The sequence below is a fragment of the Fonsecaea monophora genome (assembly GCF_001642475.1).
Source record: "Fonsecaea monophora strain CBS 269.37 chromosome Unknown Scaff5, whole genome shotgun sequence".
Taxonomy (NCBI): domain Eukaryota; kingdom Fungi; phylum Ascomycota; class Eurotiomycetes; order Chaetothyriales; family Herpotrichiellaceae; genus Fonsecaea; species Fonsecaea monophora.
The window spans coordinates 25,511-53,346 of NW_019173936.1; the positions used below are offsets into that span (position 1 = coordinate 25,511).

At 51.9% G+C, this 27,836-nt stretch overlaps 9 protein-coding genes across 9 annotated transcripts; 5 read left to right on the top strand and 4 right to left on the bottom strand.

Annotated features, from left to right (window-relative positions):
* Window positions 1–205: 205 nt before the first annotated feature.
* Window positions 206–1,466, top strand: AYO21_01253 (hypothetical protein; the record flags this gene model as incomplete). The annotated part of the gene is made up of 2 exons (XM_022651236.1): window positions 206–655; window positions 1,077–1,466. 2 exons carry the CDS (start codon window positions 206–208, stop codon window positions 1,464–1,466), a joined length of 840 nt encoding a protein of 279 aa, XP_022516209.1.
* Window positions 1,467–3,378: 1,912 nt separating this feature from the next.
* On the top strand, window positions 3,379–5,697 carry AYO21_01254 (hypothetical protein; the record flags this gene model as incomplete). The annotated part of the gene is made up of 2 exons (XM_022651237.1): window positions 3,379–3,837; window positions 4,813–5,697. 2 exons carry the CDS (start codon window positions 3,379–3,381, stop codon window positions 5,695–5,697), a joined length of 1,344 nt encoding a protein of 447 aa, XP_022516210.1.
* An 872-nt stretch (window positions 5,698–6,569) lies between these two features.
* On the bottom strand, window positions 6,570–8,519 carry AYO21_01255 (hypothetical protein; the record flags this gene model as incomplete). Its single annotated transcript, XM_022651238.1, has 3 exons — window positions 6,570–7,465; window positions 7,519–7,972; window positions 8,022–8,519. 3 exons carry the CDS (start codon window positions 8,517–8,519, stop codon window positions 6,570–6,572), a joined length of 1,848 nt encoding a protein of 615 aa, XP_022516211.1.
* A 710-nt stretch (window positions 8,520–9,229) lies between these two features.
* On the top strand, window positions 9,230–11,686 carry AYO21_01256 (hypothetical protein; the record flags this gene model as incomplete). Its single annotated transcript, XM_022651239.1, has 1 exon — window positions 9,230–11,686. The coding sequence occupies one exon, from the start codon at window positions 9,230–9,232 to the stop codon at window positions 11,684–11,686; it is 2,457 nt and encodes an 818-aa protein (XP_022516212.1).
* Window positions 11,687–12,052: 366 nt separating this feature from the next.
* AYO21_01257 (hypothetical protein) lies at window positions 12,053–13,458 on the top strand (the record flags this gene model as incomplete). Its single annotated transcript, XM_022651240.1, has 4 exons — window positions 12,053–12,100; window positions 12,167–12,241; window positions 12,331–13,065; window positions 13,141–13,458. The coding sequence occupies 4 exons, from the start codon at window positions 12,053–12,055 to the stop codon at window positions 13,456–13,458; spliced, it is 1,176 nt and encodes a 391-aa protein (XP_022516213.1).
* A 486-nt stretch (window positions 13,459–13,944) lies between these two features.
* AYO21_01258 (hypothetical protein) lies at window positions 13,945–16,000 on the bottom strand (the record flags this gene model as incomplete). Its single annotated transcript, XM_022651241.1, has 2 exons — window positions 13,945–14,025; window positions 14,123–16,000. The coding sequence occupies 2 exons, from the start codon at window positions 15,998–16,000 to the stop codon at window positions 13,945–13,947; spliced, it is 1,959 nt and encodes a 652-aa protein (XP_022516214.1).
* Window positions 16,001–17,404: 1,404 nt separating this feature from the next.
* On the top strand, window positions 17,405–18,597 carry AYO21_01259 (hypothetical protein; the record flags this gene model as incomplete). Its single annotated transcript, XM_022651242.1, has 3 exons — window positions 17,405–18,020; window positions 18,071–18,292; window positions 18,359–18,597. The coding sequence occupies 3 exons, from the start codon at window positions 17,405–17,407 to the stop codon at window positions 18,595–18,597; spliced, it is 1,077 nt and encodes a 358-aa protein (XP_022516215.1).
* A 479-nt stretch (window positions 18,598–19,076) lies between these two features.
* Window positions 19,077–21,206, bottom strand: AYO21_01260 (hypothetical protein; the record flags this gene model as incomplete). Its single annotated transcript, XM_022651243.1, has 7 exons — window positions 19,077–19,373; window positions 19,516–19,767; window positions 19,854–19,906; window positions 19,963–20,118; window positions 20,240–20,723; window positions 20,775–21,059; window positions 21,177–21,206. 7 exons carry the CDS (start codon window positions 21,204–21,206, stop codon window positions 19,077–19,079), a joined length of 1,557 nt encoding a protein of 518 aa, XP_022516216.1.
* Window positions 21,207–22,190: 984 nt separating this feature from the next.
* On the bottom strand, window positions 22,191–27,449 carry AYO21_01261 (hypothetical protein; the record flags this gene model as incomplete). The annotated part of the gene is made up of 4 exons (XM_022651244.1): window positions 22,191–23,885; window positions 23,980–24,020; window positions 24,077–27,330; window positions 27,385–27,449. The coding sequence occupies 4 exons, from the start codon at window positions 27,447–27,449 to the stop codon at window positions 22,191–22,193; spliced, it is 5,055 nt and encodes a 1,684-aa protein (XP_022516217.1).
* Window positions 27,450–27,836: the final 387 nt, after the last annotated feature.

Here is a 27,836-nt window from a genome sequence, read left to right on the forward strand (position 1 = left end):
ACAGTACGAAAGAAATCCGGTTATGGAAAAGCGTGAGATTACGGTGAATAATTTATACCCATAGCGCAGTTTCAATAACTCTTGAACATAAACGTCATTGCACCCTGACAGCCTGACGACAGTGGAACTCCAGACAGCAGCCTAGCCAGCATCATCATATAAAACCCTTGGTTAAGATCTTTCTTGTTCAATCTGTAACGACGGCATGGCTAAGATCTTTGCAACTGGAACTACTGGCTATATAGGGGGCGATGCTCTCTACCTCATCTCACAAAAACACCCAGAATGGGAACTCACATGCCTGGTTCGGAACAGTGACAAAGGCGCCAAAGTTGCTGCTGTCTATCCGAAAGTGAGGTTGGTCTACGGAGACTTGGACACTGTAGACCTGATCGAGGAGGAGGCTGCCAACTCCGACATCGTCTATCACTTTGCCAACTGCGACCATGAGGCTTCGGCGCGCGCTATTGCTAAAGGGCTCGCACGGAGAAACCGCGAAGGCACTGGTTACTGGATTCATACATCCGGAACACTAATTCTCGGCTGGGAAACAATTGACCTTGCCGACTTTGGTAACAGATTGGATAAAGTGTATGACGACTGGGACAACGTGGGCGAATTGATATCTCAACCCGACCACGCTGCTCACAGGAATGTAAGTACACCATGCTATCACCCTTTTAATATCACATATGACCTAAAATGAGGTGTTGTGTGTCTGACGCATCAATCACCTGTGGTCTTTTTTATCTCTCTTTGGAGGTGCCGGAGGTCGCACGACAAAGCAAGCTGCCCCTAGGTGAAGCGAACATGTCCCCCTCCCATCTACTCTCCTGTTAGTCCTTTGCTGATATAACGTTTTCCAATCTATATAGGTCGATAAGATTGTTTTGGCTGCTTCATCGGAAAAGGTAAAGACGGCGATCGTATGTCCTCCAACGATATGGGGTCGAGGTAGAGGCCCAGACAATACACGTTCGGTTCAAATATACATGGCGACTTCAAGCTTTCTAAAGCGCCACAAGGCCTTCAAAGTCGGTAAGGGGGAAAATATCTGGCACGAAATCCACGTTCAGGACTTGTCGAACCTCTACCTTCTCCTCGGCGAGGCTGCTCTCAATGGCGGCTCGCCGGCGACCTGGAATGACCAGGGTTATTATTTGGCTGAGAACGGTCCTTTTGTATGGGGAGATTTGATCCAGGAAATTGCAAATGTTGCTCATAAAAATGGTCTACTGCCAGAAGCAACCGTGGAAAGCCTGAGTCCGGCAGAAGCTGAAACATTTCTCCCCAATGCCAGGCTGCTGATGGGGACCAACTCAAGGGGGGTATCCATTCGAGGAAAGAAACTGCTGGGTTGGAAACCTGCTATGCATGGAATTATGGAAGAAATTCCCGAGTGTGTGGAGAGCGAAGCCGAGCGCCTTGGTCTGATCAAACGCCATGCAGCAAAAGTTGCAGGATAGATCGGTCCACCTCATTCAACCACTAGAAGTGGAGTAAGAGGTGGTTGAGGTGGTTTGTTCTGGACACTCACAAGGTCAGCCGTGATTGTTATCCCCCTCAAAGCCGCCCTTCAAGGGAATACATGTATGAACCCATCTCGGTCAATGTTCTTGCTGTCCCGTTTCCAACGAATCGATAGTGGATCGAGAATGACATCGAATGGTTATCTGCATTGGACAGACCCGATAGTTTCATCGCTCTGCTGTCGTGGTGATAGGTTGATGTTACCTCCTAGGAAGAGGGTGAGGGGGAATCCCCCTGACAGGATTGCTTTGGAGGCGAGGGATTGTGCGGCAACACCTCATCCGACTCAGCCTCGTTCGACATCAGACTGTTGTATCTCCAATGGCGGTTTATTCCACAAGGGTAGCTTCGCAAATTCAACCCAATTGGGACTATCGCTTCGATTGTACGAGGTACGGAGATATGACTTGAGACCTCCGCATCAAGGACGCCATTGGCCACTGTAGTCAGGCTTCCGGGTTACCTGGCGTCGAATCGACTTCCCAAGACGGCAATGCGCAATCTCATCGCGTCTTGCATCTCAGCAGCACCAGGGTCACTGACCCAGCGACAACAGCCCAACTGTTGTCGATAGCGTATCAAAGATATGCCACTGCGCACACTGGCGTTCCTCCGACGCCCTTGTCTGCCTCGTCATCCGCAGGGAGGGTCATGGGATGGTTAATTGAGACCGCTATATATAAGAGCAATGGCACTGGACGATCGCTCCCACCTCACCGAGCAGCAATCGCAATCCCACAGCCTGAGGACAAATCTACACTGTACATACGCAAGACAGAATCTCAAATTTACATACAATCCAAGCGCAGTCGAGCCTCGGAATCCACCGCCACCACCACACGCCCGAGACAATGTGCCTTCCGCTGCTTTTCGTGGTTCGACGCCTGATCAATCGAAGCCAAGAGGCGGACGAACACAATTCCAGAGGGGTGTCTTACGACAATCAGTCGACCCCGCAGCAGAGACCGAACCCGCAGGGACATGAAGACAGCGGCCGAGGTCATCGTTCCGGAAATAGAGAAACGCGACACTAAGGATGGTGTTTTTGGCATTGATCTGTACATGCCCCGACCACCTGCGACGACCTCAATCAAGCACTGACCGATAGTTCGCAGGCAGAGTTTGCGGAACCACGAAACGACCGCCGCTTTGACAAGACATGGGCTTTTGGCTGTGTCAGTTTAAAAGAGTCTCTTAGGGTATATACAGGCCTATAGACCAATCGGTTATGCCATGGTCATGATATTTGTTGCGTTGATGTTGTTGGTTTTGCCACATCCTGAAGCGACCTTTTGTCTTAGACGGCCGTTTTGCAGTCAATGGCTGCGTTATTGAGTCTTGGTATCAGTCTCCAATGTTGTTTGTTCAGTGAGAATATTCGTATGAGCTTTCGTAGCAACTATGGGCAATGGCAGACCATTTAGTCAATTCTTACCGTTCAGCCGTAATGGGTTCTCCCAGTCCTTAGACTATTGACAGGGTGCTGCTTTCCGCAGTCATTTTTTGTGCCGCAGGTTCAGCTCAAGGCCCATGCTCCAGGCGCGGAGTCTCAATACCGAAATGCCCTTGTGTGTAGCAAAGGCTCACGGGTGGATCTGCAATCTTGTTCGCATTGTTCGCGCCAGCATGTAGAATGGATGCTGCGGTGTTCTTGCAGCACTTGAGAGCGGAACCACTCCAAATCTGCGGAGACAAATATTTGGAGCATTCTCATCTCCTTTCTGCAATTGGCTTTTATATTCAGATCCGCAGCGACTCAGTGACGAACACTGTAAACTCCTTCACGTCCTCTTGTAACATATTTAGGCATCTTAATTCTTCTGGCACCGGTTTGGTTGCCCTTCCAGCATGATCAAAGGGAGCTGTGCCTGCGGGCGCGTCCAATATGAGACTCAAGCTCAGCCCCTTGGCCTGACAGCCTGTCACTGCGTCACTTGTCAACGCGTTTCAGGTGGACCGTATCTAGGATTCGTTGCTATTCCTGCGTCGGCAGTCAAATGGAAACAGCAGCCAGATATCTGGTATGCGAGTGACATTGCGGAGCGCGGCCACTGCAAGTCCTGTGGCTCTGCGGTCTTCATGCGGTACTTTTTCGAGGCAGATCGCACTGAGGTGACTCTGGGAACAGTGGTCGGGGCCGAACCTGCTCTCCCAGCCTTGGGGGCACACATCTTCCTAAAGGACAAAGCACAGTATCTTGTTCTTGCAGATGACGGAGCTACCCGATATGATGAGTTTCCTGAGGGGTTTCGCGACAAGATCGAACAATGGAGAAGGCAACAGCAGGGGAGGGAAGAAGGCGAAACAGTAAGCATGAACCTGCAAGCAGCCTCTTTTGACTGCGACTGAATTGTCCCAGAAGTGAAGTGAAAAGGGAGGCATAAGGGAGCAAACGTATCTGACAACAACCACAACAACAAAGATGATCAATCAGACCAGTGAATTCTGCCTCACCAGCTCCAAGATGAATGTTTCTTTCTGTCCTCCTCATCTTGCACCCATTCTCGACTGCTCCATCTTGCCAACTTTCCCTCTCACCACAACTCTTTCTTCCTCTCTACCTTCACATCCTCATCATCACTGCTCACTTCTCACGCAACCATGTCATCAGAATCGTCACTAGCTTCATCCTCAAAAGTGCCGCTCGGTGCGCCCACTGAGCCCAAGTCGTTTCGTCTCTCAGGAATGGCCTCTCGTTCACGACTCCATCCCAACCCTAATCGCTGGGCTCGCGTGCCTTCCCCTTCAGTGCCCCGTCACAGCAGCAGCCCCCTCGTGCACAGTCCTTTGCAGCAGTCGTTCCCTGCTTATCCAGACCCATCAAAGTCAGCTCCTAATTCTCCAGGAAGTGCAACCATGCAGCAAACGCCTTCTCGTCGGTCACGGCCCACCGAGCAAGGTGTTCGCCCACGAGGAGAGTCCCGTTCGTCATCTGTCCCTATAGTTGTGCGGATTCAGCAAGATTCAGAGACTGAAGGTGAAGGTGAAGGCACAAGTCAACGCTCAATGCACATCCGCACCCGACCTAGCTCACGGGCTAGTTCATCCTTGCCCTCACCAGGAGACAGCCAGGATAGTCACAACCGTCGCTCTGTGAAACATCTTACTTGTTTCTGGTGGTGGGAAAAAGGGAGTTGCAAATACTCTGAAGACGATTGCTGTGAGTTGATTGCGCCAGGCTGAAAGGCGTTCAGGGGCCTTCCAATGTGGTTTTCCAGTACTGACATTGAATTAGTATACGCTCATCATGATACGGGCCATTACACGGCTGCACCTCGCCAGGTTATTCCAGGGGAACCGGCCAAAGCAGGCAGATCTCTGGAACGCGCATTAAACAAACTTGCTATTTCAAATCGGTCATCCGCCTCGGTGTCGTCTCTTGCTGGCGTGAATACTCACAATGCCGAATGCGAGAGTACCGGCAATGGCAGCAATGCAGTCTCCAGACCTGTCACTCCGCTCATAAACCACAGCCGGCCTAGCACCCCTTCTCCTCGCATGAGCATGGACCTTGGTCTCGCTACTCACCTCCAAGCGGATAATGAGTTCCTCCGCGGTCTCGTCCAGCAAACGCAGCGAGAGAAGCACGCTTTGATGGACACAATCGAGGCTCTCCAAGCAGAAAAATCTCAGCTGAATGCGCAAATCGAAAACATGAGCCAGGAGCGCCACGCACTACTTACAGAGCGGGACATCTTGCACGCTACAATTAAGAAGCTGCAATTTCCTACTGGAATCAACCCCTATATTCAGGGTCATAGCCACATTGTACCAATGAGATCCCCGAGCGCCACCACTTTTCCAAGTCACAATCCCTGGGGTGCGATTGGAAGTGGGAGTCGAGGAACTAGCACCAGCCCAAACGGCACACCTGTCGACAGCCCTGCCATACAACCGCGCAGCTTCAGTTTCGCCGCCCCAGCAGCTGTCGGTCCTGTGGGCAGCATCCCGGCTCATCTCGCCTACAACACTGGGCGGATGAGTATGAAAAGCTCATCTGACACAACCTTGGACACCGCTATACCAACCCATGGATCCGTCAACGGTAATGGTGTCGAGCGTGGAAATATAAAGGCAGACGCGCAGCTCGCCGAGAATCTTGTGTCAAGCAGCATGGAAGGGGAGAGGCTGAAGGATCTGTTGAGCAGCCTGGGGCCGAGTTTTTAAGATCGTCATTCCCTACAAAGCTGAGAACTGCGACACGACATTATCTGCGCGACCGAAAAACGATCCATAGAGAGATCATTATCAACTCTAAGCAACTTACGCGAGGCTTCGTAGTCGCCGAAGGCTCAACGACCTTACAGACCAATAAGACCTGGATACGTCTGACATAATATGTCCCCGAACGACAGTGTATGTGAGAAAATAACGAGACACCTGGACCAACAGCATGTGCAATACAACGCGAAAAGTGGCCTTATCCGGCTTTGCCCCTAATTTTTAATATGTCCTGAGTGTTCATCAGAAAACAACAAATATCCCAAACAAAGAGGAAAAGCAGGAAAGAGGCCCAATCCTGTCTAAGTGGAATGTCGCGTCAGACTTGAAAGCTGTGGAGCGACTAGACGAGCTTGCTGGACGAGGGCGAAGCAGGCAGGGAGATGTTGGGATCGATCAGGGGCCTAGATATGAGGATGGAAAAACAGTTGAGCTACGATGAATCGGGGCCGGATAATGAACCGGACAGTGGTGTTTCTTCCCTCTCAGTCCTGATACTTGCTAAAGGGGGACCAGTCCTGTGCTGAATGGGACAATATTCACACGCTACACCATGCTGAATAGGAAATCCTATACAGTAGCAATGAGCTTGGATAGATAGAAGAACCTTGCCCCCCTTCCCACTTGTCATTGATGTCAAGTTTCTCAGTTGTCTCCCCTTCGCTGAATTCTTCATGAAAAGCAATCTTTCTTTTGCGCGCATTGACGTCTGAGGTACTCGGTATTTTCCTCTTTGAGTTTCCAGGCCAGGGACAACGGTTCGAACGATGTTCAATCGCACTGGAGACATGTAGACCTCACTACACAGCACCAAAAGATCAGAAGGTGCTTTGCGCCAACCGACTGGCGGCGTTCCTAGCATCGACACGATCTTCATCTTCGTCTTCCTTGACCCTCTCCAGACTGGCTCCGGTCGCACTTCTCGGTCGCCCCCCTTGAGCCACTCCTGCACCATTCGTCCCATTTTCACTCTCTTCTGGAAGAGGAACACCCAGCGCGCCAGGGCCAAAGCTTCCAGACATGCTTCTAGAAAGAGCATCCCTGCTCCGCGGAACACCAGACCATGCATCGCCTTTCGCACCCTGACTGCTGGCCATGCTAATCCGCCTTACGGTGGGATGGTTCTCCCGCCCCAATCTGCTCAGACCACCAGACGCATCAATTGCCCGGATATCCGGCCTAACACTTTCGAGAGTTGCAAGCGTGCGGCGCTCTGCTTCGATTTGACGCAACACGTACTCACGAAGGGAGAGCATGAATTCAGCGGACGTGCGACTGAACCAGCGTCTTTTCTCGAGCAGTAAATTTGCGGTCACGCGTTGGGTTTTGGAGCGAAGGTAGTTTTCTTGAGAGATTGCTTCGTCGAGCGCAGAGATCGCTTCATCAACTTTATCTCTGCGAACGCTGGAAGAGCTTTTGAGGCGTTGGACCGCGTTTTCCTTACTCCGGCGGGATGCCTCTGTCTGGAGGAGCTCCCGGAGCAGGATATGTCGATTCGTCAAAGTTTCCTTGACGATGAAAGCGTCAGAGGAGTGATACGCAAGTGCATCCCCTAATGTCGTGGCTTCAGCAGTTCCTTGCGCGGCGTGGTAATCCCCGCATGTTTGAATAATGCGCCCGAGTTTGCGGTATGCTGTCGCCAGACCTGGGTGTATCTCTTGAACACTCATTTGCCCAAGTTTTTCTCCAAGGGACGATTCTGCGAGGCCAAGTGCTGTGAAAATGTCAGCAAACGAAGAACCTGAAAGCGTTCCACCCACAACTCACCGCGTCTGGCCTTAACCACCTTCTCAAGTCTTTGGCTTGTGTCCAGCGAACTGAGGTAGAATGCCTTGACAATAGGCCTCGCATCGTGCAGCTCAGGCGTATCATCAGGCGGTGGTGCGAACTGTTTTAAGACTTTCCGCCTTACACCAGTCGCTGGTTGTTTCATTCTCACCACAGGGGAGTACCCAAAATCACTCTCCACAAAAAATACCATCTCCTCATCACGCATGAGGACATCGTTGCCACATACAGCATTCAACCATCTTTGAATTGCCGCCTTGACCCGGGCTTCATCTTCGTCAGTGCCTACCCCGGCTGAAGTCTGAGCGGGAGGCACGGCAGGGACGATGGCCTCTGGGTTCGAAGATATAAGATGGTCCGCAAGTTTGACGAATTCCGAGTGTGTCCGACGGACATCTCGGAATTGAGTTGTACGAAATTTGGGGAGGTTAGTCTTTCAGAACTGTTAGCTTGCACCCTCTCCATAGACAACCGCAACGTACATAAACATCGAATCTGATAACGGGATCTTTGCGTCCCGTTCGCTCCAGCGCAGTCACTTTGGCTTGTAGTTTATATTGCGGTACCGGCCTGTTCTGCCTTGCACTATGATATCTTGCTGCGCCGGGTCGTTGCTGCGGCTGACCAGCATATTGTTGCCCAACCGCTGCTCCTTGGATATCTTGGGGATGTATTGCGGAAGCCTGTGCATGCGCTGCGGCCTCTTCTGGATTTTGATGCTGTGGAGCAGCGACCCGATCTCCGGAGGCCCCGCCATCTCTAGGAGCAGACACATTAGATTGATTCGGAGGAGGTAGGTAAGGGCTATCAGGAATGCTGTCTTGGGATTGATTGTAGGAATGCCCTCGGATTGGTTGTGGTGACTCTGGAGAATCTGGTGGGGGTTGGGCAAACCCTCTAGAGGCACGGGGAGAAGAAGAACCCCAGGGTGAGGCGCCGTGAAGAGCGTCGGCCTCACTAGCAGCAGCTGAGTAGTCCATAGTTGCGAGTGTGGCAGCAGAGAACTGCTCACGTTGTAGTGCAGACAATCAAGCGGGCATTCGGCAGTTGTACAGAACCAAGACTGAGCTTTCCAAAAGGTGTGTTCAGAGGTGGTGTGGAACAAGTCGCGCAGTGTTCTGTAGAGTTTGTAGAGCAGGACCGAGGTGAAGCTGCTTGATCGGTGGTATAGTTGGTCTATCACTTGTGGTCCCTGTCCATTGTCTACAAGTCGGAGCAAAGAGTTGCAGCGGGAAAACTGCGCCTGCCCACCAGCCTAATATGGCTAGTGGATGCTGCTGCTTTATGAGGGACAGAATTTCTACATTTTCTCGAGCCTCGTCAGTTTTGAGGACTTGAAGCATCCAGCTCAAGTCACTCATTCGGGTCCTGCTTTCGTATCCTTTTCAGCGTTTGTGACCTTGAAATTCCTGGTGTATAATCTCATGTTGATGTGGTTGGCTAGGTCCATTTCCACTTCTGAGAGGGGATGAAAGTCCATGCGCAATTCATTAGACACTCCTCTCTAATTGATTTTTATCGGTCTCGCTCTGCTTTTTCATTTATTCGGACTCAGTCAAGAAATATTCGGTCATCATGTCCGCGCGCAGCACCTGCAGCATCAACACCACAGAACCCAAGACCTTCGAGGACAAGAAATATTGGCATCATTGCCCATATCGATGCGGGCAAAACGACCACAACGGAGCGCATGCTCTATTACAGCGGCCATACTCGAAGGATAGGTGATGTCGATGAGGGTTCTACCGTCACCGACTTTCTTCCTGCTGAGCGGGCTCGTGGGATCACCATTCAATCTGCGGCAATCACCTTCGAGTGGCCACCAGCGCATGCTGCACCACCTCCGACCTCGACCGATGACATTGAAGTTCAGCCTCGTGCACGTTTCCCCCACACCATTAATCTAATCGACACGCCGGGGCATGCCGACTTCACTTTCGAAGTCCGCCGATCGTTGCGCATCTTAGATGGTGCTGTTTGTATTCTGGATGGTGTCGCTGGGGTTGAGGCCCAGACTGAACAAGTATGGGCCCAAGCTGGCGAATGGAACATCCCACGAATAGCGTACATCAACAAGCTAGATCGTGACGGCGCGGCTTTTGGAAGAACCGTTCGTGAAATCGGCTCTCGCTTGGGCGGTTGGCCCGCGCTTTGTCAAATCCCGTGGTTCGAGGGTGGAAAGGGCCGTTTTACTGGCGTGGGAGATGTTATCAACTTGGAAGGATTGTTGTACGACTCTGGCGGAGATGGCAAAGCGATAGAACGTTATCCCTTTCTGCGGTTGGAGCAAGAGCATCCGGAGTTTGCACAGGAATTGCGAAGGGCCAGGACGGCACTGGTTGAACTACTCAGTGAGCATGACGATCAGCTTGTCGAAGCCTTTTTCGACGCCGAAGAGGACCACCTCAAAGTGAGTCCTGCTCAGATTTGGGAGAGCCTGCGAAGGTGTCTCCTCACACCGCATTGCACGGTTATCCCAGTCTTTGCTGGTGCCAGCTTTCGTAATATTGGAGTACAGCCTCTCTTGGACGCTGTCAACAATCTTATGCCATCTCCGGAAGAGCGCCCAGATCCCGAGATTGGTCTTGGGTCGATCTCTGGAGGGCTTTCGCAGCTGATCAGAGGGGATTTGTCACTTGAGAAACCAGCGTCAAAGTCCAAGAAGAAAGGTCCTGAGTTGGTACCCGCGGCGATCGGCAATGCTTTGCAGGGTTGTGCGTTAGCATTCAAAGTGGTCAATGACCCACGGAAAGGTATGCTTGTCTACATCCGCGTCTATTCGGGAGTGATAGAACGAAATGCCCTCCTTTTCAACACCAATCTTCAGAATTCGGAGAGGGCGACAACTTTACTGCGGATGTATGCTTCGGAATCGGTGCCTGTTCAGTCACTCCGAGCTGGCGAAATTGGTGTCATTGCAGGTTCGAAGTTTGCTCGTACCGGAGACACCCTCATCTCCTATGCTGGAAACAAAGCCACACCACCCGAACCACTGCAAAGGCTACAACTGCGGCCTATCAAAGTGCCGCCCCCTGTATTTTTCGCGGCCATCGAACCAAATAGCTTGCGGGAAGAGAAAGATATGCACGAGAAGCTTGCACTGCTGTTGCGAGAAGACCCCAGCCTCCAGGTGTTGCAGGATGAAGATACAGGCCAGACGCAAATCAGTGGTATGGGCGAATTACATCTTGAGATCGCTCAAGATAGACTTGTCAACGATCTAAAAGCAAAAGCACGCATGGGCAAGATTGCAATTGGTTATCGTGAAACACTACCACAACCTTCAAATATCATCACAAAGGTGTTAGAGGGAGAACGTGCGGCATCAAAAGGCAAGGCAGGGTGTACGGCCCTCGTGGAACCTCTGGAAGGCGAATCTGCAGATGATGTTGATGAGTCTGAGGAGAAATTCATCCATGAAGAAGACGGAAACCTGGTCATCATCGAGACACCAACTCTAGACCAACGAGGAAGACCACTCGCCGGTGACGCAGGGGGCTTGCCACCACACCTCCTGCTTCCCGAAATCCGAATTGCATACCTCAACGGCGCTTTAGCAGCTTTGAGCCGTGGTCCCTCCTGGGGCTATCCAATGCGTAATACAAAGGTCATCTTGACCCTTCGCCCAGACGAGCACATCTTTGGCACGGAAACGACATATGGATCCTTGACGGCTGCTGCTCGCCTAGCCACGATCGCGGCATTCAAAGACGCCACCAAGAGCAGCCCGTGTTCTCTCATGGAACCTGTGATGAACGTCGATATCAGCGTGGATGAAGCAAGCTTGGGGAATGTCATCCAGGACATCTCTTCTGGTCGGGGAGGGCACATTGTTTCCCTCGGTGACCATGAAGAAGAGCACGCTCAGACAGGCTTAGATTCCAAACGTATCGACGTCCGGAAGATTTATGCACCCAAGGATCCCTTTGAGTCCGGCTCATCGTTGGCTGGAGAGGAACACCAGAGGGTCAATTTCCAGAGGACTGTAAAGGCAAAGGTACCTCTGAAAGAGATGGTTGGTTACCTCAAACATCTCCGCAGCATGACTGGAGGCAGAGGAACGTTTGTGATGAGTGTCGATCGATTCGAGAAGATCACCGGTCCTCGAGAAAGAGCACTTATTGCAGAGCTTCAAGGCGGATTGTGACTGACGTATATAGAATGTACATGTATTGTATTGTATCTATTAGTTATAAGAATGTCAGCAGCCGGCGCGGACAACTCAAAGGTTTATTGCCAAATCGGGGGTTCTTACTGGCTCACCACCCTTTGACTGAACCAACAACGCTCTCTACTCGAACTACATATAATCTAGACCACGTGCAGCAACACCGGAGGACCTACACACCAACTTATATCTATACACGCCATAATTCTCGAGGAGATTTGATTTCGAGCATGTATTTCCGCCCAGGCTAACCCTGAGGAGATCCGAGAAAGTGAGGCACACGAACAACTTTGTAACCCCCCTCCCCACCACGCCCGAACAATCAATAAGGACACGAACACAAAGATGGCGGCAAAGGCCATGTGGGAGGTCGATCCGGAGACTAGGAGCAAGGTTCGCCTTTCCTGGCACAACGTCTCGTCTTTGGGCCCGAGTTCCTGACTATTGTATCTTTTGCAGCTTGCAGCGTTGGGCAAAAAGGAGGGCGCCGGCAACGACAAGTGTTGTGACTGCGGCGCCCCTTCACCGCAATGGGTGAGTTTTGGGAGTCCTCCAAGCAAAAGACTGGCCTTTTTTTTTTTTCAATTTGTCGTGTATCCCTTCTGTTCTAATCCGCTGCACAGGCGTCCCCCAAATTCTCTACCTTCATCTGCCTCCAATGCGCCGGCGTACACCGTGGACTCGGAGTCCACGTCTCCTTTGTGCGATCCATATCCATGGACGCATTCAAACAGGCCGAGATCCTCCGGATGCAATACGGCGGCAACAAGGCCTGGCAAGACTTCTACAATAAGAATAGCCCCTCACTACCGTTTGAGGAGGCTACGATAAAAGAACGATATGACTGCGAGGTCGGCGAGGAATGGAAGGAAAGATTATCTTGTCAAGTGGAGGAAAGAGAGTTTGATAAAGCCGCCTTCCAAAGAGAAAGACAGGCGATACTACAGAAGCAGGCAAGCCGTTCAGTTACGCCGGCTGGAGGTGTAAGGAACAGCAGTACCGCCGTATCAAGCAACAGCCGTCCGGGCAGTCGGACTGCGTCCCCAGCACCCTCCAAAGGAGGACGCATAACAGCCGATCAAAAGGCCCAAAATGAGGCCTACTTTGCGCGCATGGGCGAGGCAAATGCCAGCAGACCGGACTCCCTACCACCCAGCCAGGGCGGAAAGTACGGCGGCTTCGGCAGCGCGCCGCCAGAACCCTCGCAGCAGCAGGGTTCAGGCGGGATCCCCTCCACCGACGACTTCTCTAAGGACCCTGTGGCGGCCATAACGAAGAGTTTTGGCTGGCTTGGAGGGATGGTCAGCAAACAGGCTAAGCTGGTGAATGATTCCTACATTCAACCAACGGCCCGAAATGTCGGTTTCAATTCCCAACCCCGACTTGGTCACCATTTTCCCCTAGCTAGATCTTACTGACATGTTGTGATCCAGATCGCCTCCTCAGACTTCGCCACCCAAGCTCAAAAGGCAGCCGCGGCCGCGGGACAGGGCATCCAGACCGGCGCACGCGGCGCCGCCGAATCGTTCAACAAATTCGTCGAAGGCCAGGACGAGAAGGCCGCGGCCGCGGCGTCATCGAAGCGGGCAGAGCCGGAGCGGAAAGACTTCTGGGACAGTTTCGGCCAGGGCGGAGGCGGGGGGAACAGCAGCATCGGGACCAGCGCGATGAGGAAGACGACCTCGGGGTCGGCCACGGCCGCAAACCCGCCGCGGAAGGGTAAGGAAGACGGCTGGGGCGACGACTGGTAGAAACGCTTCCACCCAACGAGAAACATATAGGGCGACGCCGATCTTGAACGACGGGTATATCGCCCGTGCCTATACACCTAGTAAATGCAGGGCTGAGAAGCAGGAAAAAGAGCAGAATAGGGGGTTTGAACCTGACATTTTGGACACCCACGATTCATCCCCCGAGGAATTGCTGCAAAGATGAGATTTTGGAGGCAGACGGAACCCTCTTACATACCTCGACGACTGAGAGATAGATAGCATGTGGCCTTCATCGGCGAGTCCGTCGACCGGTGACTCTTCTGAGAGAAGAGACATCAGACAAGTATACATGGTGTCGCCAGGAAACTAGACATTCCTATTGAGGCTCTTTGTCAATTCAGGCTGAGGAAATACAACTTTGGCCATTATTGATTGCTTTCCGCTGTATGGTAATTCTCGCATCGATTAGCATTCCCTTCATTTTCGACATAGACGATATCCCCATCAGATACTATCCTCTTAATCCTACAAGAACAGGCCATGATTTGTGTCCGTTTCATCAGCCAGGAGACCGGTGTACCAGCCCCGAAAGCGCACGAGACACTTCTGTTCTGGCAAAAGCGTATCACCTTCCACCTCCCCTCCACGAGTCCATGCCTCTACCTCGATATCCTCCTCCCCTTCCTCGTCCACCTCCTCGTACTCCATCCAACCTAGCCTGGCCTTTGCGCCCGAATCCAAACTCGGGTCCTTTGTCAACCCACTCTTCTCTATCCTTGTCCCGCTCAAAAGAGTACCGCTTCATGCCTTCATCGCCACTCCGTCCCATCTCCTCCCAACCGGGGCGTAGGGCGCGGAACATGTCTAAGCGCTCATCCGCCACCGACGAAGGTACCGGTTTATAGTATAGTTTCGGTTTGGTGGAAGTGGACTCAAAGAGTTCGTCGAGTGCTTTGAAGCCCGTGCCATTGTTTGAGGCCGCGTTTTGGCTGCCACCTAGAGGCCCGCGCTGGCGGTCCCGGCTTTGATTGGTTCGAGGGATCAAAGTCTCACGGTCTGGATGGACACCTGCGGAGATCGAGTCTGACTGCTGCCTGTCAAACGGGGCGCGGGACCCGCGACTCTGGTCGAAGGGTGTTGGGCGAGGCTTGCTGGTGTCAATCTCCTGGAAAACTGCCTCGATTCCACTTTCGTCTTCCTCGTAAGCTATTTCAAAGCGACGGCCATTGCCTCCTCGACCAAAACCACTGCCAGTCTCTTGGTCGATCCATGTTTGCACCTTACTTGGAGGAACATAGTCAACAAAGAGTGGTTCGCGGAGAGGTTCATCCGGAAAGCGTGATCCATGCATCGCAGAACGGACTCGCGAGGCGGCTGCCACTGAGGTGAACGTCACAAATGCATGGGTGCGAATACTGTCGAGATAGAATGTGGTGATTGGATCGGTGTCATCAGAGGAACGCGATTTTGCTATTGATACAATATGGGCGCGGAGCGAAGGGATATGTAGGGGTCGTTTGAAGTTGCGAATGTAGATGGACGATGTTGCTGGGTGGATGGCGGGTGGGACGTCGCGGTCTTCTGCTGAAGTCGTTGATCTGGGAGGAGAAGCAGACGCTCTTTCATCGTGGACCCGGGGTTCGCTTGCAGTGGTGCCCTGCTGCTCGGAAAGGGGTTTCGTGGGGAGTTCTCCATCACCAGATGTTTCGACGACAACCTCAGCAGGCTCTCCATCCATAGCCTCTCCTGGGGCATCTTTCCTCTCTCCTATGCCCGCTTCTGCTTGATCAGGGACATCTTCTGCCCTCGACTCCTGTGTATCTTCTGTCAACCTCGCCCTCTTACGAGCCACATCCTGTGTCGAGGGGACGGGTGTGGCGCTTCTTTTTCTCCGCTTCCTCTCGTCTTCTGCAACATCTTTGGAATTCAGTTGCGAGGAGTTGGTAGTATTGGAGTCTGATAGATTTTCTGTTGCGGGTGGGGTAGCGAGCAAAGTAGGTGTTTTCTCTGTGACACTTTGGTCGATTGTTTTGGCTTCATCCTTTGCAGGCTCTCCTGCGCCGGAGCCTGCGTCATCACTTTGTACAGGAGCCCCAGGCACTTGCTTGATCTCTCCGGTAGTGTCTGCAAGTTTCTCTGGTTCGTCCCTTTTCGCTTCCTCATCAGGCTGTGTGGCAACCTCTGGGGGAGCCTGTTCCTCGGGCTTGCTCAGAGCTTTGGCCTGACTATCCTCTGCTTGGGCTGCCGAAGGAATGTCTGCTCCGGCCTGATCCCCTCCAGAGGCAGGGTGTTCTTTTCCGCTAACATCCTCGCGCGCTTCATCGTTTTGGGTGTCATTCGCGGTTGGGTCAATAACGTGGCTGGCCGCATCGTTTCCGTTTGCCTGCGGCACAGGTTGTTCCTCGACATCTTCAGTCTCTTGCTCACCCTCAGCCTCGACCGATTGATTGGCATTCTGCGCCTCGTACTCTTCGAGCTTGTCGATGTATTGTTGTTTTAATTTGAGACCTGTCAGAGGGATATCACGCGACTTGCACTCCTCTTTGAGGTCGGCGACCTTCAACTTGGCCCAATCTGTCATGGTTGCAGCAGATGGTTGAGTGCGATTGGTAGAGGAAGGTAAGGGAGCAATCAGGGATAGAAGGGCGACGACCAAAATGCGCCATCTACGGGATTGGATTGAGCCATGTGTCGTTAAAGCAATGGGGATCGTTTGACTTTTGAAATGCGACGCGCCAAATCGCATGACAAGGACGAGTCCAGACAGTCACGGGAATGACGTAACGCATTGGCACAGTCACATGATCTGTGCTTCCCCGGCAGCCTGGCACGTGCCTGGATACTTGTGACTGCGGTTTGTGCCTCTGCCTCCTCCAACATCTCACCTCAACCTGGTCAATAATCAGTCCGACAAGGAATGAGAGCTTCTCTTCCTGCTTCTGTACAAGGAGGTTGCCATCGGAAGAGCTGGTGATGTAAGGGCTCCAGGTGGGTTTTTGATCCCTCCCCAACTACTTGTGTTTTTCACACATTTCCCACTCAAACCACCAGGGCGGTCTTTCCCTCACTATTCTGTCGTGGACCTTCTCCTCAAAAGCTCTCCGAATATCGTTGTTTCGAGGACATAACCGAGTCCTTTTCGGGATAGTCAGCCTGAGACCTTTCCTACTCGCGAGGGTCAGCGTTCCGATCGGTATTTTGCCGACCTTGACAGGGGGACCTCTCTCGAGCTCGGAAGTCAGGGGTGACCGCGAAGCACTCAGATATTTACTCCTTGTTTTTGATATCGATCGATTACTCAAGGGTATACGTGGTCCGGATCTTGGGATCATCCACGTGGGAGTCGCTTCAGTCTCGATACAAAAGCGGAGAGACCAATATGTCTCAACCCCTGAACTAGGGTCAGCCTCGTGGGCCGCTTGAAACCGAAGTCCACACAATGTTTGCCTCAAGTTGACGGCACCAAAAACCGCCGCCTTGGTCGGTGATCCGCGTCCAATTTACCAATAATACCCTCAGCCTTTCGACTTCTTTCTGAAGCGACGAAGCAACTCAATCGAATAACTAAATCATGCCACTTGTCGGCGCTTTGTACCTCGTGCAACGCCAAGTTGGCCGTCCAACGCTTCCTCCCATCTTGGCGGGATTTTATCCGGTTATCCTCGACGCATTCGCCTTCAGAATGTTGACTACATCTCAAGTTGAGTCTCCCTCCTAGATCCTGTGGAGTTGGCCTCGGCTAGGGCGAGCACGACCTGCTGGAAAGCATGGCTTCAGCTAAAGGGCAATATAAACCAAGGTGAGTCTCCTCAGTTTGATTCTTCTTTCTCATTGTAGTCAAACAATTCTCATTTCACTGTTCCTGCATCATCAACCGCTGGCCGGTACATTCGTTTCTTTCGCGAGCTAGTCTCTCTTTCAACGATTCGGACTCGCAGCACGATCTTTACTTGCATTTAACGTCTGTCCCAACCTTCCTTTCACAATGGTCTTCAAAGCAGTTGCCATTGCTACACTACTTGCCGTGGCGCAGGCCCGTTTTAATCAAGAACAAATTCCGATCCCAGCCATTGCAGCTGTTCAAGGTGGCGCTCCAGGAGTGGCGCAAACCATTGCTGGTGCTGCTATAAGCGATCTATTGGCCGCAACCAATGCCTGTGACAAGCTCAAGCGTGGTGACCAAATCATAGCCGAGCTGGGAACTGGGGCCGACGCCATTGCTGCTGCTATTGGCATCGTTGCTGCGGAGAAGAATTTCAACCCCTTCGTGCAGTCGATTCCTACCATCTGTGACGACCCTACTCTGCCGGCTACAGATGTCCTCCGAGGTATCACGCCTCAGATTGATCCAGCAGTCGTTGGCTCAGATATCGCAAACGCCTTGTCCGCTACGACCCGGGTGACTCCGCTGGACGCTACCGGCAAGAGTGTCGCAGACCTGCTGGCCGAAAATGGCTTCACCAACTTCACTGCACAGTCTGCTACCGGTGCTACAAGTGCTGCTCCAGCTGGATCGTCGAATGCTGCGACCGCTGTCTCCAGCGCCACGGGGGCCGCCGCAACTACAGTAGCCAATGTTTGTGGCGCCGTTGACACATCTGGTCAGTCCACTCTTCGGATCTTGGATAAGAGCAATACTGACATTCCACAGTTGCAGCCTCTACAACCACTGCCGCTGTCGCAACCATGACTGCCGCGCCAGCTACGACAGACAATGCCACCGACACTTCGACCGTGAGCGGAGCTGATTTCGGTCTCTGCGTGCCGACCATGAAATTTGAAGGCGGGCTCGGTGGCCGGCCCGCCACTGAATTTACCTTCTTGCCTATCGATCCGCTCTGTGCTCAGGGTCAGCAGGAGGCGTTGAATCCAAGTATGTTACAATGCTGTTGTCTATCACGTCGCACAATTATGAAGCGGACTAACCGATTACTCATAGATATCATCACCAACCGAATCTGCGACCAACTCACCAACGTCTGTCAAGCCAACGACGCCGCGAAGACGTTGTGCCGAAGTGTCCAGGCTCAGATCCAGGCGCTAGGAACCAGAGACAAGTCGACCGCAGACACCTGGAACACGAACCTCGGGTTCGCTGGGGCGGTCACGAACCCTGACGGCGGTCCTGCCGAGCCACCCGCGAAGATGAGAGTGGTTCGGTCTTATATAGACTCCTAGCTAAGTCTATCATCCCTGAAAAGGAATGGGTAGCATCGAGGCACTCTAAGGTCCGTGGCTCTTGTCTTTTCTCCCAACGGCTCAAATACGTGTAAACACTGCATGTATGTACATATATCATTAAGACATCACAATACAATGGTCTGAAGAAACATGCTTTGATGCCAGTAGAACGACAGGGACAGGAACAGTTCTACTCGTAGACTGCAGTACTTTTATGGAAGATAAGACTGGTCATGTTGTCATTTACTATATTTGGTAGTACTAGGTACCCTTGTTACATGCTTGATCATTCCATTGTTGGGGCTAGTACCTCGTACAGGTACAAATACCTCGGTGTTCGCGTACATTAAGCGATTCGTTTTTGCTTGCTTGCTTTTTGAGTTGTTCCTGGTTCCCTCGTGTGAGAAAGGCAGATTCGCTGTTTTGTCCTTTGTCATGGCGACCGACCCATCGTATCGTATCACTCATTCATTCATTCATTCCATTTCGTTCTGGTTTTGGGTGGGTAAAAACTGTAACTTCAACGCCAATTCCACAACGACGGTGAACATCCTTTCCATCAAGTCGATACTGGGCAAAAATCGTGCAGGGTCCCACATATATCTGACATTTCCTTTCATTGGACCCTGGTCTCTCCTGTACGCAACGCAAGGCATCGCGACCGGGTGCCGGATTCGAAACGGGTTGATCAGGACGACCGGGTTTTCTGGATCCATTCGATCGCGTCGAGTAGATACGGCACCTATATCAACCGCAAATTTAGCCCCTCTCCCCTGTGCGTTGGTGACAACATTGAACAGAAGAAAGGGGTAAGGAATGGGATTGAAGTTGGGGTAGGCAAGTATAAAAACACAAGGCGAAAGCCGTCCGTCCAAGACACAGTCAACACGCGACAGACAGATTATCAAGACTTACGAATTTCCGGGGATCTTCTGTGGCCGGGAAATGGCCCAAGCCCTTCATGGCCTTGAAGTTTGCGCCGGGGATCTTCTTCGCCGTGGTTTGAGACATTTCGGGTGTTGTCGACCAGTCGTATTCGCCGGTGAGGAAATAGATGGGACACTTCTTGACGTCGATGGAAGCCACGCGGTCACGAGCGTCGAAACCGCCAAAGTAAAAGTCCAAGTCCCCATGGAAGATCCCGTAAGCTTGGCCCGAGTACAGATGCTGGAAGAAGCGATCAGCACGAGGGTAAGTAAGAGAAGTCAGGGGAATAGGGGATCTTTGACTTGTGGTGTCGGGGATCGCCATACCCAGATGAGCATCTTGTTGACTTTGGGGCTCTGAGGTGCCATCATGCCGTAGACTGCAGTGTGTCAGTCATGTCGAAAGCCTGGACATCGTCTCTAACAATTGACTTACTCCAGTCTGGGTTGAACAGTGCTTGGTTGCACACGGGACTCTTGTCATTAAACTGTCGGTCCATGGTCAAGTAGTCGCAGCCCTGGAGAGGAATGGTGCCTCCAGCACCGACTTCTTCTGCCCTTATGGCGACAGCTACACACACCTGACCCGCCACTAGAACACAAGTAGAGTCAGCAATGTCACTTCTCAAAGTCTTTTACCGTCTCAATTGGCATCGTCCGCTTTTGTGACCGCGGAGCTCGGTGGTAAATGATTAGACAGGGATGGGACTTACTGCTAGCACCACAGATGATCGGCTTGTTCAGTTTCAGTGCTTTGACCATTTCCCTGATGGTACCAACATAGGCATCCTCGTTGTTCGTGTGATTTCCCGGAATATGGTTGCTACCCGGAAAACTCCTACCGTGAGCAGGCAAGTCGAAGGCAAACATGGTGCATTTTTCGCGCATGCGCGCATCGTTCATCACACCGTGATATTGCCGACTATCACTTCCAGCCGTGTGTAGAAACACGATTTGCTGAGATCCATTGCCAGAAGTCTCATAAAAGACCTTTGTGCGGCCCCAGACGGGAGCGTTGATGTAGATATACTTGCCTGTCAGGTGGTCTTCGTCGGTTTCTGGTTGTTCATCCTCCTTCAAAGGTCCATGCTGGCCTTCTCGCAGAAGTTCGAGAAGACGGGTGGCCAGGTGGCAGTACTGAGCATACTTGACCTGGCTCCCGTCGACACCGACTCCTTCTTGCACGATATTCATGCCCTAATCAAGTCACTTACTGCCCATGAACCGCTTTGGAAGATCCATTCCTACCTGTAACCCAACAAAGCTGGTATAGGGAGCAACAGGATTGGCATCGAAGAACCTTTCCCATTGCTCGGGCTGTGCTCGAAGAACAAAGTCTGCTTTGGACGCAGGCCCAGTTGACGTCGTGGTTTTGGCACCAGGCGACACTGTGACGAGAATAGCCTCGTCTCCTCCAAGACTCTGCACACCCATTGTCACAGGTTCAAATATGGCTTTGGTGTCGACAAATGCTTGCCATTGTGGATCCTTGTCCAATGCCTTACTCAGAGACGATACCGCCTTGGACATTGCCTGAGACAAGGATGTCCAGGTATGAGTCTGAGATGTCATCAGGAATTAGCATCTAAACCGGTACCCCTGGAGAAACGCAGACTTGGGATGATGAAATGGGTCTTCAGCGAGACGCACGGTACCGTTCGCGCCGTTGACAGGAGGCATCTTGACCAGATTGTGAGTTGTTGGACTGTCCTGGTTTGTAAAGCAGTAGCAAGTTATCGTGAAGGGTGAATGAGAAATATCTTGCCCGCTGCGACAGCTCCCATTTTAAAATCCAGCAGACAGCTCTTTCTCCGCATGTGCATCATCGTGTCCCGGTTGGGGAGGGCTGCTTCGTAGCTTGAGGAGGGACGAATGGGGCGCAGATTGCCGTACCCTGTGAGACCCTTGGACCACGGCCTCGTCAGCGAACCATCATGTCTCCGAGAGAGACCAACAGACCCTGTCCCTTGATGGAGGAAATGCGTGGAGAATGACTCGAGGCGACTGGGTGAAGAAGGGCGAAACAACCAAGGATCCCCTGGACGACCCATCTCGGAATGCAGAGGAGCAGAGACCTCCTTTGGACAGAGCCAATGAAAGAGCAACGACCCCGCAAGGTAAACAACTTCGAGAGGAGAAAGTTGTGAGGAGAGGTCCGAGAAGGATGACAGATTAGTCCCTACGTTCCAGAGAATGGGAGAGTGACGGACTTCGATTGCCGGGCTTGGAGACTGCGTGGTGGACCAGGAAGGATCAGTATCAATGCCGAAGCCAGATTGGAGAAGAGAGGAGAAGGAATGAAGAGGTGATGGAGTAAGCGAGCCATGATCCAGGAAACAAACCGCCTTATCTGGCACTGGGCTTCCTTTCTGAATATGAAGTTGAGGTTGAGGTTGGTATGTGCTTTTTTGTCTCTTCGCAGTCTATGTGCCCCTCGATATCGATGCTGGACCCAAAACGGCTGCCACTTGGACTGTCTCGCTTGTGGCACCGCAACTGTCTAGTCCCAACTATACCGTGACGAGAGATATATGTACAAATCGAAAAAGCCAACGACCTCTTGCAAAGCAGTTCGCGAAAAAGCAATTGCTCCTCCCATTCGTGGATCGCATAAAAGCTTCAATATTACCCCAACCACACATAACAGGAATTTTCGCACGCGTGTCAAGAATCATCAATCAACCGCCTTTCCTGCCACGCTTTCTTCGCTAATTCATGCAGCGAGTCGAAGTCGCCGCTGGTCTCACACATGGCTCTGAAATGGCCATCTTCCTTTTGTAGCAGCTCCCAGGGATCCGCATACTCCACTACCTCGCCATGGTCAAGCACCAATACTCGATCGTAGTCAATGATTGTTTGCAATCGATGGGCGATGGTCAAAATGGTGTTGTTCTGAAGCTCTCGTAGTGTGTCTTGGATCTTCGAATCGGTAGCATAGTCGATCGATGCTGTCGCTTCGTCCATCACCAGCACCTTGGGTGACTTCAACAATGCTCGAGCTAGACACAAAAGTTGTCGCTGGCCCTGAGACAGATTCGAGCCTGACTCGGCCACTGGGGACGACAAATCTCGGAAAATGTTTTTGTTTTCCTTCCGGTCGATCGCGACTTGGACCAGAGTGGTGTCCGATTTCATGGTCCCCTTCGCAGAGAAGGAGATATGACTTGGGGGTGGACTCGAACCCTCTCGAACTGTTGGTGATCGGCTAGACGCTTCAAGTGGCGTCGTTGCCCCCGATTGCTCCGAGCTGCTATGTGCGCCTGAAATGAGCTGCACTCGCCTCAGTGCGGTAAAGATTTCTTCATCGGTGAAGAGTTCAAACGGGTCCAGGTTGGTCCTTAGCGTGCCCGAAAAGAGAGTGGGATCCTGGGGGACGATCGTGATGGCTTCACGCAAGTCTTGAAGTCCGATAAGGCCAATGTCGACATCGTCGATCAAGATCTTCCCTGCCTCCGCCTCCAAGCCTCTGAACAAAGCCAGAGCGAGTGAACTCTTGCCTGCGCCTGTCCTCCCAACAATACCAACTTTGTGTCCTGCTTCGATCTTGAAAGTCACGTTTTTCAGCACAGGGTCCAGATCCGGGCGGTATCTCGTGCTGTATCCGATGAACTCGACAACGCCATGGCTGGGCCAATTTGCCGCGGGCTTGGTCTCTGGGATATTCGCGGGTGCTTCTTGGTCGACGTTGATATATTCCTGTATTCGTTCCACGGCATTCATGTTCTGTTCATTGGCAGCGTAGAGGCGCACCAACCACAGAACATTTTGGGTGAAGGTAATGGCATAAGAGAGGGCCAGTCCTGCAGCACCAGGGTCGATGCGGCCAGCATTAAGGACCACAAACATTGCGGAGAAGAAAGAGACCAATGCCCCAGCAATGTCAATCCGAAACGCGAGCCATCTGTTAGTGGCCCACAAATAGATGAACGGGCGGTTGTGTGTGTTGACCTTCAATTGGCTGTCCTCGATGAATCTCGACTCGTCGCCGTAGGCTCGAATGGTGACCACTCCGCTCAGCGTCTCCCCAAAATGTTGGAACAGGGGGCTCCGCTGGACTGCCTCAATTCGTTTCAAGTCGCGTGACGAGCGGATGTAGAGGAGACCGGTCAACACGTACATGATGGTGATGAAGACACCAGGGATCAAGAAGCCCGGAGTGATGACGGAGATTAGCACCACAATTGTAAGGACAGCGGCAGCGCTGTGAAGCATGCCAATCGCCACAGGAGCAACTTCCTGATCCAGAGCCTGGATGTCTTTAGAGAAACGATTGGTGAGTTGGCCCAGCGGCGTCGAATCGAAAAAGCGGAATTTGGCGCGTAGAATGCTGGTCAACAGTCTTTCATGCAGACACCACGACTGAAAACACCCGTCAGCGCACATACACTTTTGAAGGAGCCGGTGGACCAGTGACTCTTAGAAGGCCAATCCAGCCTCATATAGGAGAACTTACAGCGCGACGAGATCCCCAGAACAGTATGATTTCTCGGGAGACTAAGAGTTTTGTTAGCTGTATGAGCATCGAGGGAGCAATAGGATAGGGGACTTACAGCAAATGAAGACGTAGAGAGCTCCAATTACAGCATATATCCCAAGGTAGTAGCCATCGTCGACATCATAGAGCGACTGGACAGTCCAGGATATGCTGTAGGTGGGCGCTGTTTGCGGCATTTGAACATACGAACCTCCAAAATTCGACGTTGCTCCCACCGACTTTACGTGGTGAAAGGCATTTGCTGCAGCATGTGTCGTATGCGCGCCGCGAACATGGTAGGCGTTGGCCCACTGTCTGATCCACAGATTGGTCGCCACGGAACCCAGTTGTGTTGCTATGAATCCCCACGCAGCGAAGATCCAGTAATACCAAGGGCCCATAGCCTTGAGATACATTTGTACTGTTGACCATTTCACGCTTCCCGTGGCTTTTGCTTCAAGCCGATGATCGATAAATGGTTTCTCAGGCTTATTCGTCTTTGATTTGCTTCTGTTGGTCCCCCTTCCGTTCGGGGTCGCTGTACCGTTTGCGTGACTTCCAGATAAATGTGAGCGTTCCTCTTCCAGGTTGGATGGAGTACGAGATGGCGGTCGGGAATTGGTTCTTGAAACAGGACGTGACTTGAACAGTTCGTCCCCAAGCGCGCCACTCTCGACAATTTCTTGCGGTGTCCCTTGCGCCACGATTCTACCGTTGTCCAGAACCACTACCCTACTCGCGAGTGGGACCGTGAGTGCCACGTTGTGCGAGACCAAGATGCAAGTCCGGTGACCCATCAGGTTGCCGGTGAGAGCTTCTTCGAAGATGTGCTTGGCCGTGTGAGCATCGACGGCACTGAGACAGTCATCGAGAAGAATATGCTTTGAATTCGAGTAAATTGCTCGGGCAAGCGATATTCTCTGTTTTTGACCTCCTGATAAAGTGATCCCCTTCTCACCGACAAGTGTCTGATCACCAGCATCAAGTATCTCTAGATCACGTTCCAGAGCACAGATTGAGATGACCTCATTGTAGCGATCTTCATCGTAGGGACTAGCAAAGAGAATGTTTTCTTTGATTGTCGCATTGACCAGCCACGCCTGCTGTGCGCAATATGCCACGCTCTCAGTCAGCCCCGTCACAGGGTCAGGGCGTAGATCTTGTCGTACAGATCCGCCTGGGATGTGGACAGCACCACTGAGTAACTGCATTTCGCCCAGCAGAGCCATCAACAGGGAGGTCTTGCCGGCTCCCGTCGGTCCTGCGATGACGTTCAACTGGCCAATAGAGAATTCAACGTCCATGTCGATGAGTCTGAATGCCTCACTTGCATCTTCATTGGTTGTTCCCCAAGTTAAGGTGGCATTTTCCAACGCAATGCGAGTTACCGGCAGACTTCTTCGTCTGCTCTGCCGCAATTGCACATATTTTTCCGTTTCTGCTTCCTCCAGAAACTGTTCAACTCGATCGACAGAAACCTTGGATTCTTGAACGTGAGCCACCATATCGGCAAGCTGATCCAATGGAATGCGAAGCAGAGAGAACATCGACAAGGCTGGGAACGCGACTGACGGCACCAATGGTCGCTTCTCGACTCGAGTATACATGAGGAAAGAGACGAAGGTGATTAGAATCGGGACACCACTCCAGATGGTAGCTGCAGATGCCCACAACACGTATTTGCGCCACAAAGCAGACAGCTCGACATGTCTTTTCTCGTTGACATTGTTCTGGAAACGCTGTTCCCAGGCGAAATACTTGATGATTCTGATATTTTGGAGAACTTCGTTCGTAACGTGGATTCTGCCATCCGTAGCTGTCATGATTCGTTTCTGGGCCGCTTGAAAGGAATGTGCGATGTAGAGGTTGAGCGGCAGAATAAGTATCATCACGAATATGCCAACGAAAGAGCTGTAGCCAAGAACTTTGTATAGCAGGCTCACAGCCATAACAAGTTGCACAGGCACCGCAGCCCAGAGGAAATGTAGATAGGCACAGACTTCAGCGACCTTGAAGGAATCGATGGACATCAAGTTGATAATCGTGCCGTTGTTCGCTTGAGTTCGGATGGTCTTCTTAGTGCTGGCGTCAGATGCATCATTCTGCAAATTTCGACCCCTTCCGTTACACAGTGACCCGATCTTCGCCCAGAGGCCTTCTTTCTTTCGAGGAGTTTCTTCTTCAGGCTTGACATCAGCGGCCGCTGCCGCCTTTCGCCTTAACGTCTTTGAGTAGATTTCGCCGATAATGATCGCACGCAACTGAATGCAGATTTTTCGACCGATCCACAAGCCTTGACCATCGCCGACAGCCTGTACAGCTCCCGTGGCGAAAAGAAGGATGACCCACAGCCACGCCGCACTAACGGGAACTGTGTCTGTGTTTTCCAGGTATTCCAGAACGGCTTTCAGAAGGAGAGTGGGAAGAAACATGAAGACGCTGGCCAGCATGCACCATGCGCCTTGAATCAAGATCGGGGCCTTGAAGTGCAGGAGTAGTTGGACGGCCAGGGAATGGGTTTTTCGAATCTGGCGAAACTGGGCTAGTACCGTCTCTGCCTTGTCTTCCAAAGCCAGATTCCAGACATCAGTGAGCTCCAGAGTCTTCCTGAAGCCTTTCCAGACGATGGGGTCGACCCAAGTAAAGGTTGCCAGAGATAGGACGCTGGCGAGAGGTTCCCGGGACGGTTCAATGCCATCCTCGTACTCCAATAAAACACCTTTGTTTCCTTTTCGAGCTGTGAGTGCAAGCACGACAAGCGTACACGTGATGGCAAAGGAGACGATTGTCAAGGTCTGAGAAGGTTGTCCGGGACGGTGAATAAGAACTGAACGGAAGACCCAAACTTGGCAAAGCCATTGCACGATGTACAGCGTTGAACTGTGATTCCACAGGCCCTTGAGAGGAGATTGCCACCTTGTTGTCGATGAAACCAGACGTGCCCCAGCGATAACCAGGAGATATGTCCACACAGCGGTCTCTGATGTCCAACTTCTTCTCTTCCGGTGCGATGTGTTCAAAAGGCCAACGACGTTTACGGCAAGTTGTGCGGATAGCAGTAGGAATTCAAAAGTGACCATGAAAACTTCTCCTGTAGGTTTGTTCACATCCTTCGTTGAATGACCCCCATGCGAATATGTCTTTTGTAACGTCAGCCTAGCAAGGCTATCATCGTCTTCATCGCTAGACTCGTGTTCCTCCTCGCTAGTATCGACCAGGAGATCTCGAGGCCGGTTGTGAAATCGAGTCGTCCTTTGCCACAGCAATTGGTGAAGTAGAAGCAAGAGAGATATCGCACATGCCAGCAAAGGGAAGAGAGCCTGGAGATAGCTATTTGAACTCGATCAGCACATAACGCCGGAAAAAACATGCGAGGTCACATACTCGGACTGGAAGCATGGAGACAAGTCGTCGACCCGCCATATCGGGTTGCTGCAATGCGCGAACATTGCCGCAATTGATTTTCCACAGCAGTCACCACTCTTCAATCGATGCGGGGATGGCAAAATTCATCTCGGACTGAACAAGCAGTGAGTGCTAGATGATACTGATAGGGACAGGATTAAGAGCACGTCCAGATGAAAATACGACAAGAGCCAATTCCATAACTCAATCACATGGGCAGAGAAGACCTAAATGGACATGCTCGGTTGTTATTGTCAAAGTGGTCCCTCTTTCCGCGGTCAACACATTTACCAAGCCTCTGACGCCACTTATTACTTGCGGTCAAACTTTCCTACAAGATTGATGTTTAGGCATGGCCGAGCCGGGAAATGAGGATTGAAGGTGAGTGGCTGGAAGGCGCGAGACTTTCCTCGGGCACTCTCGGGGGCAAT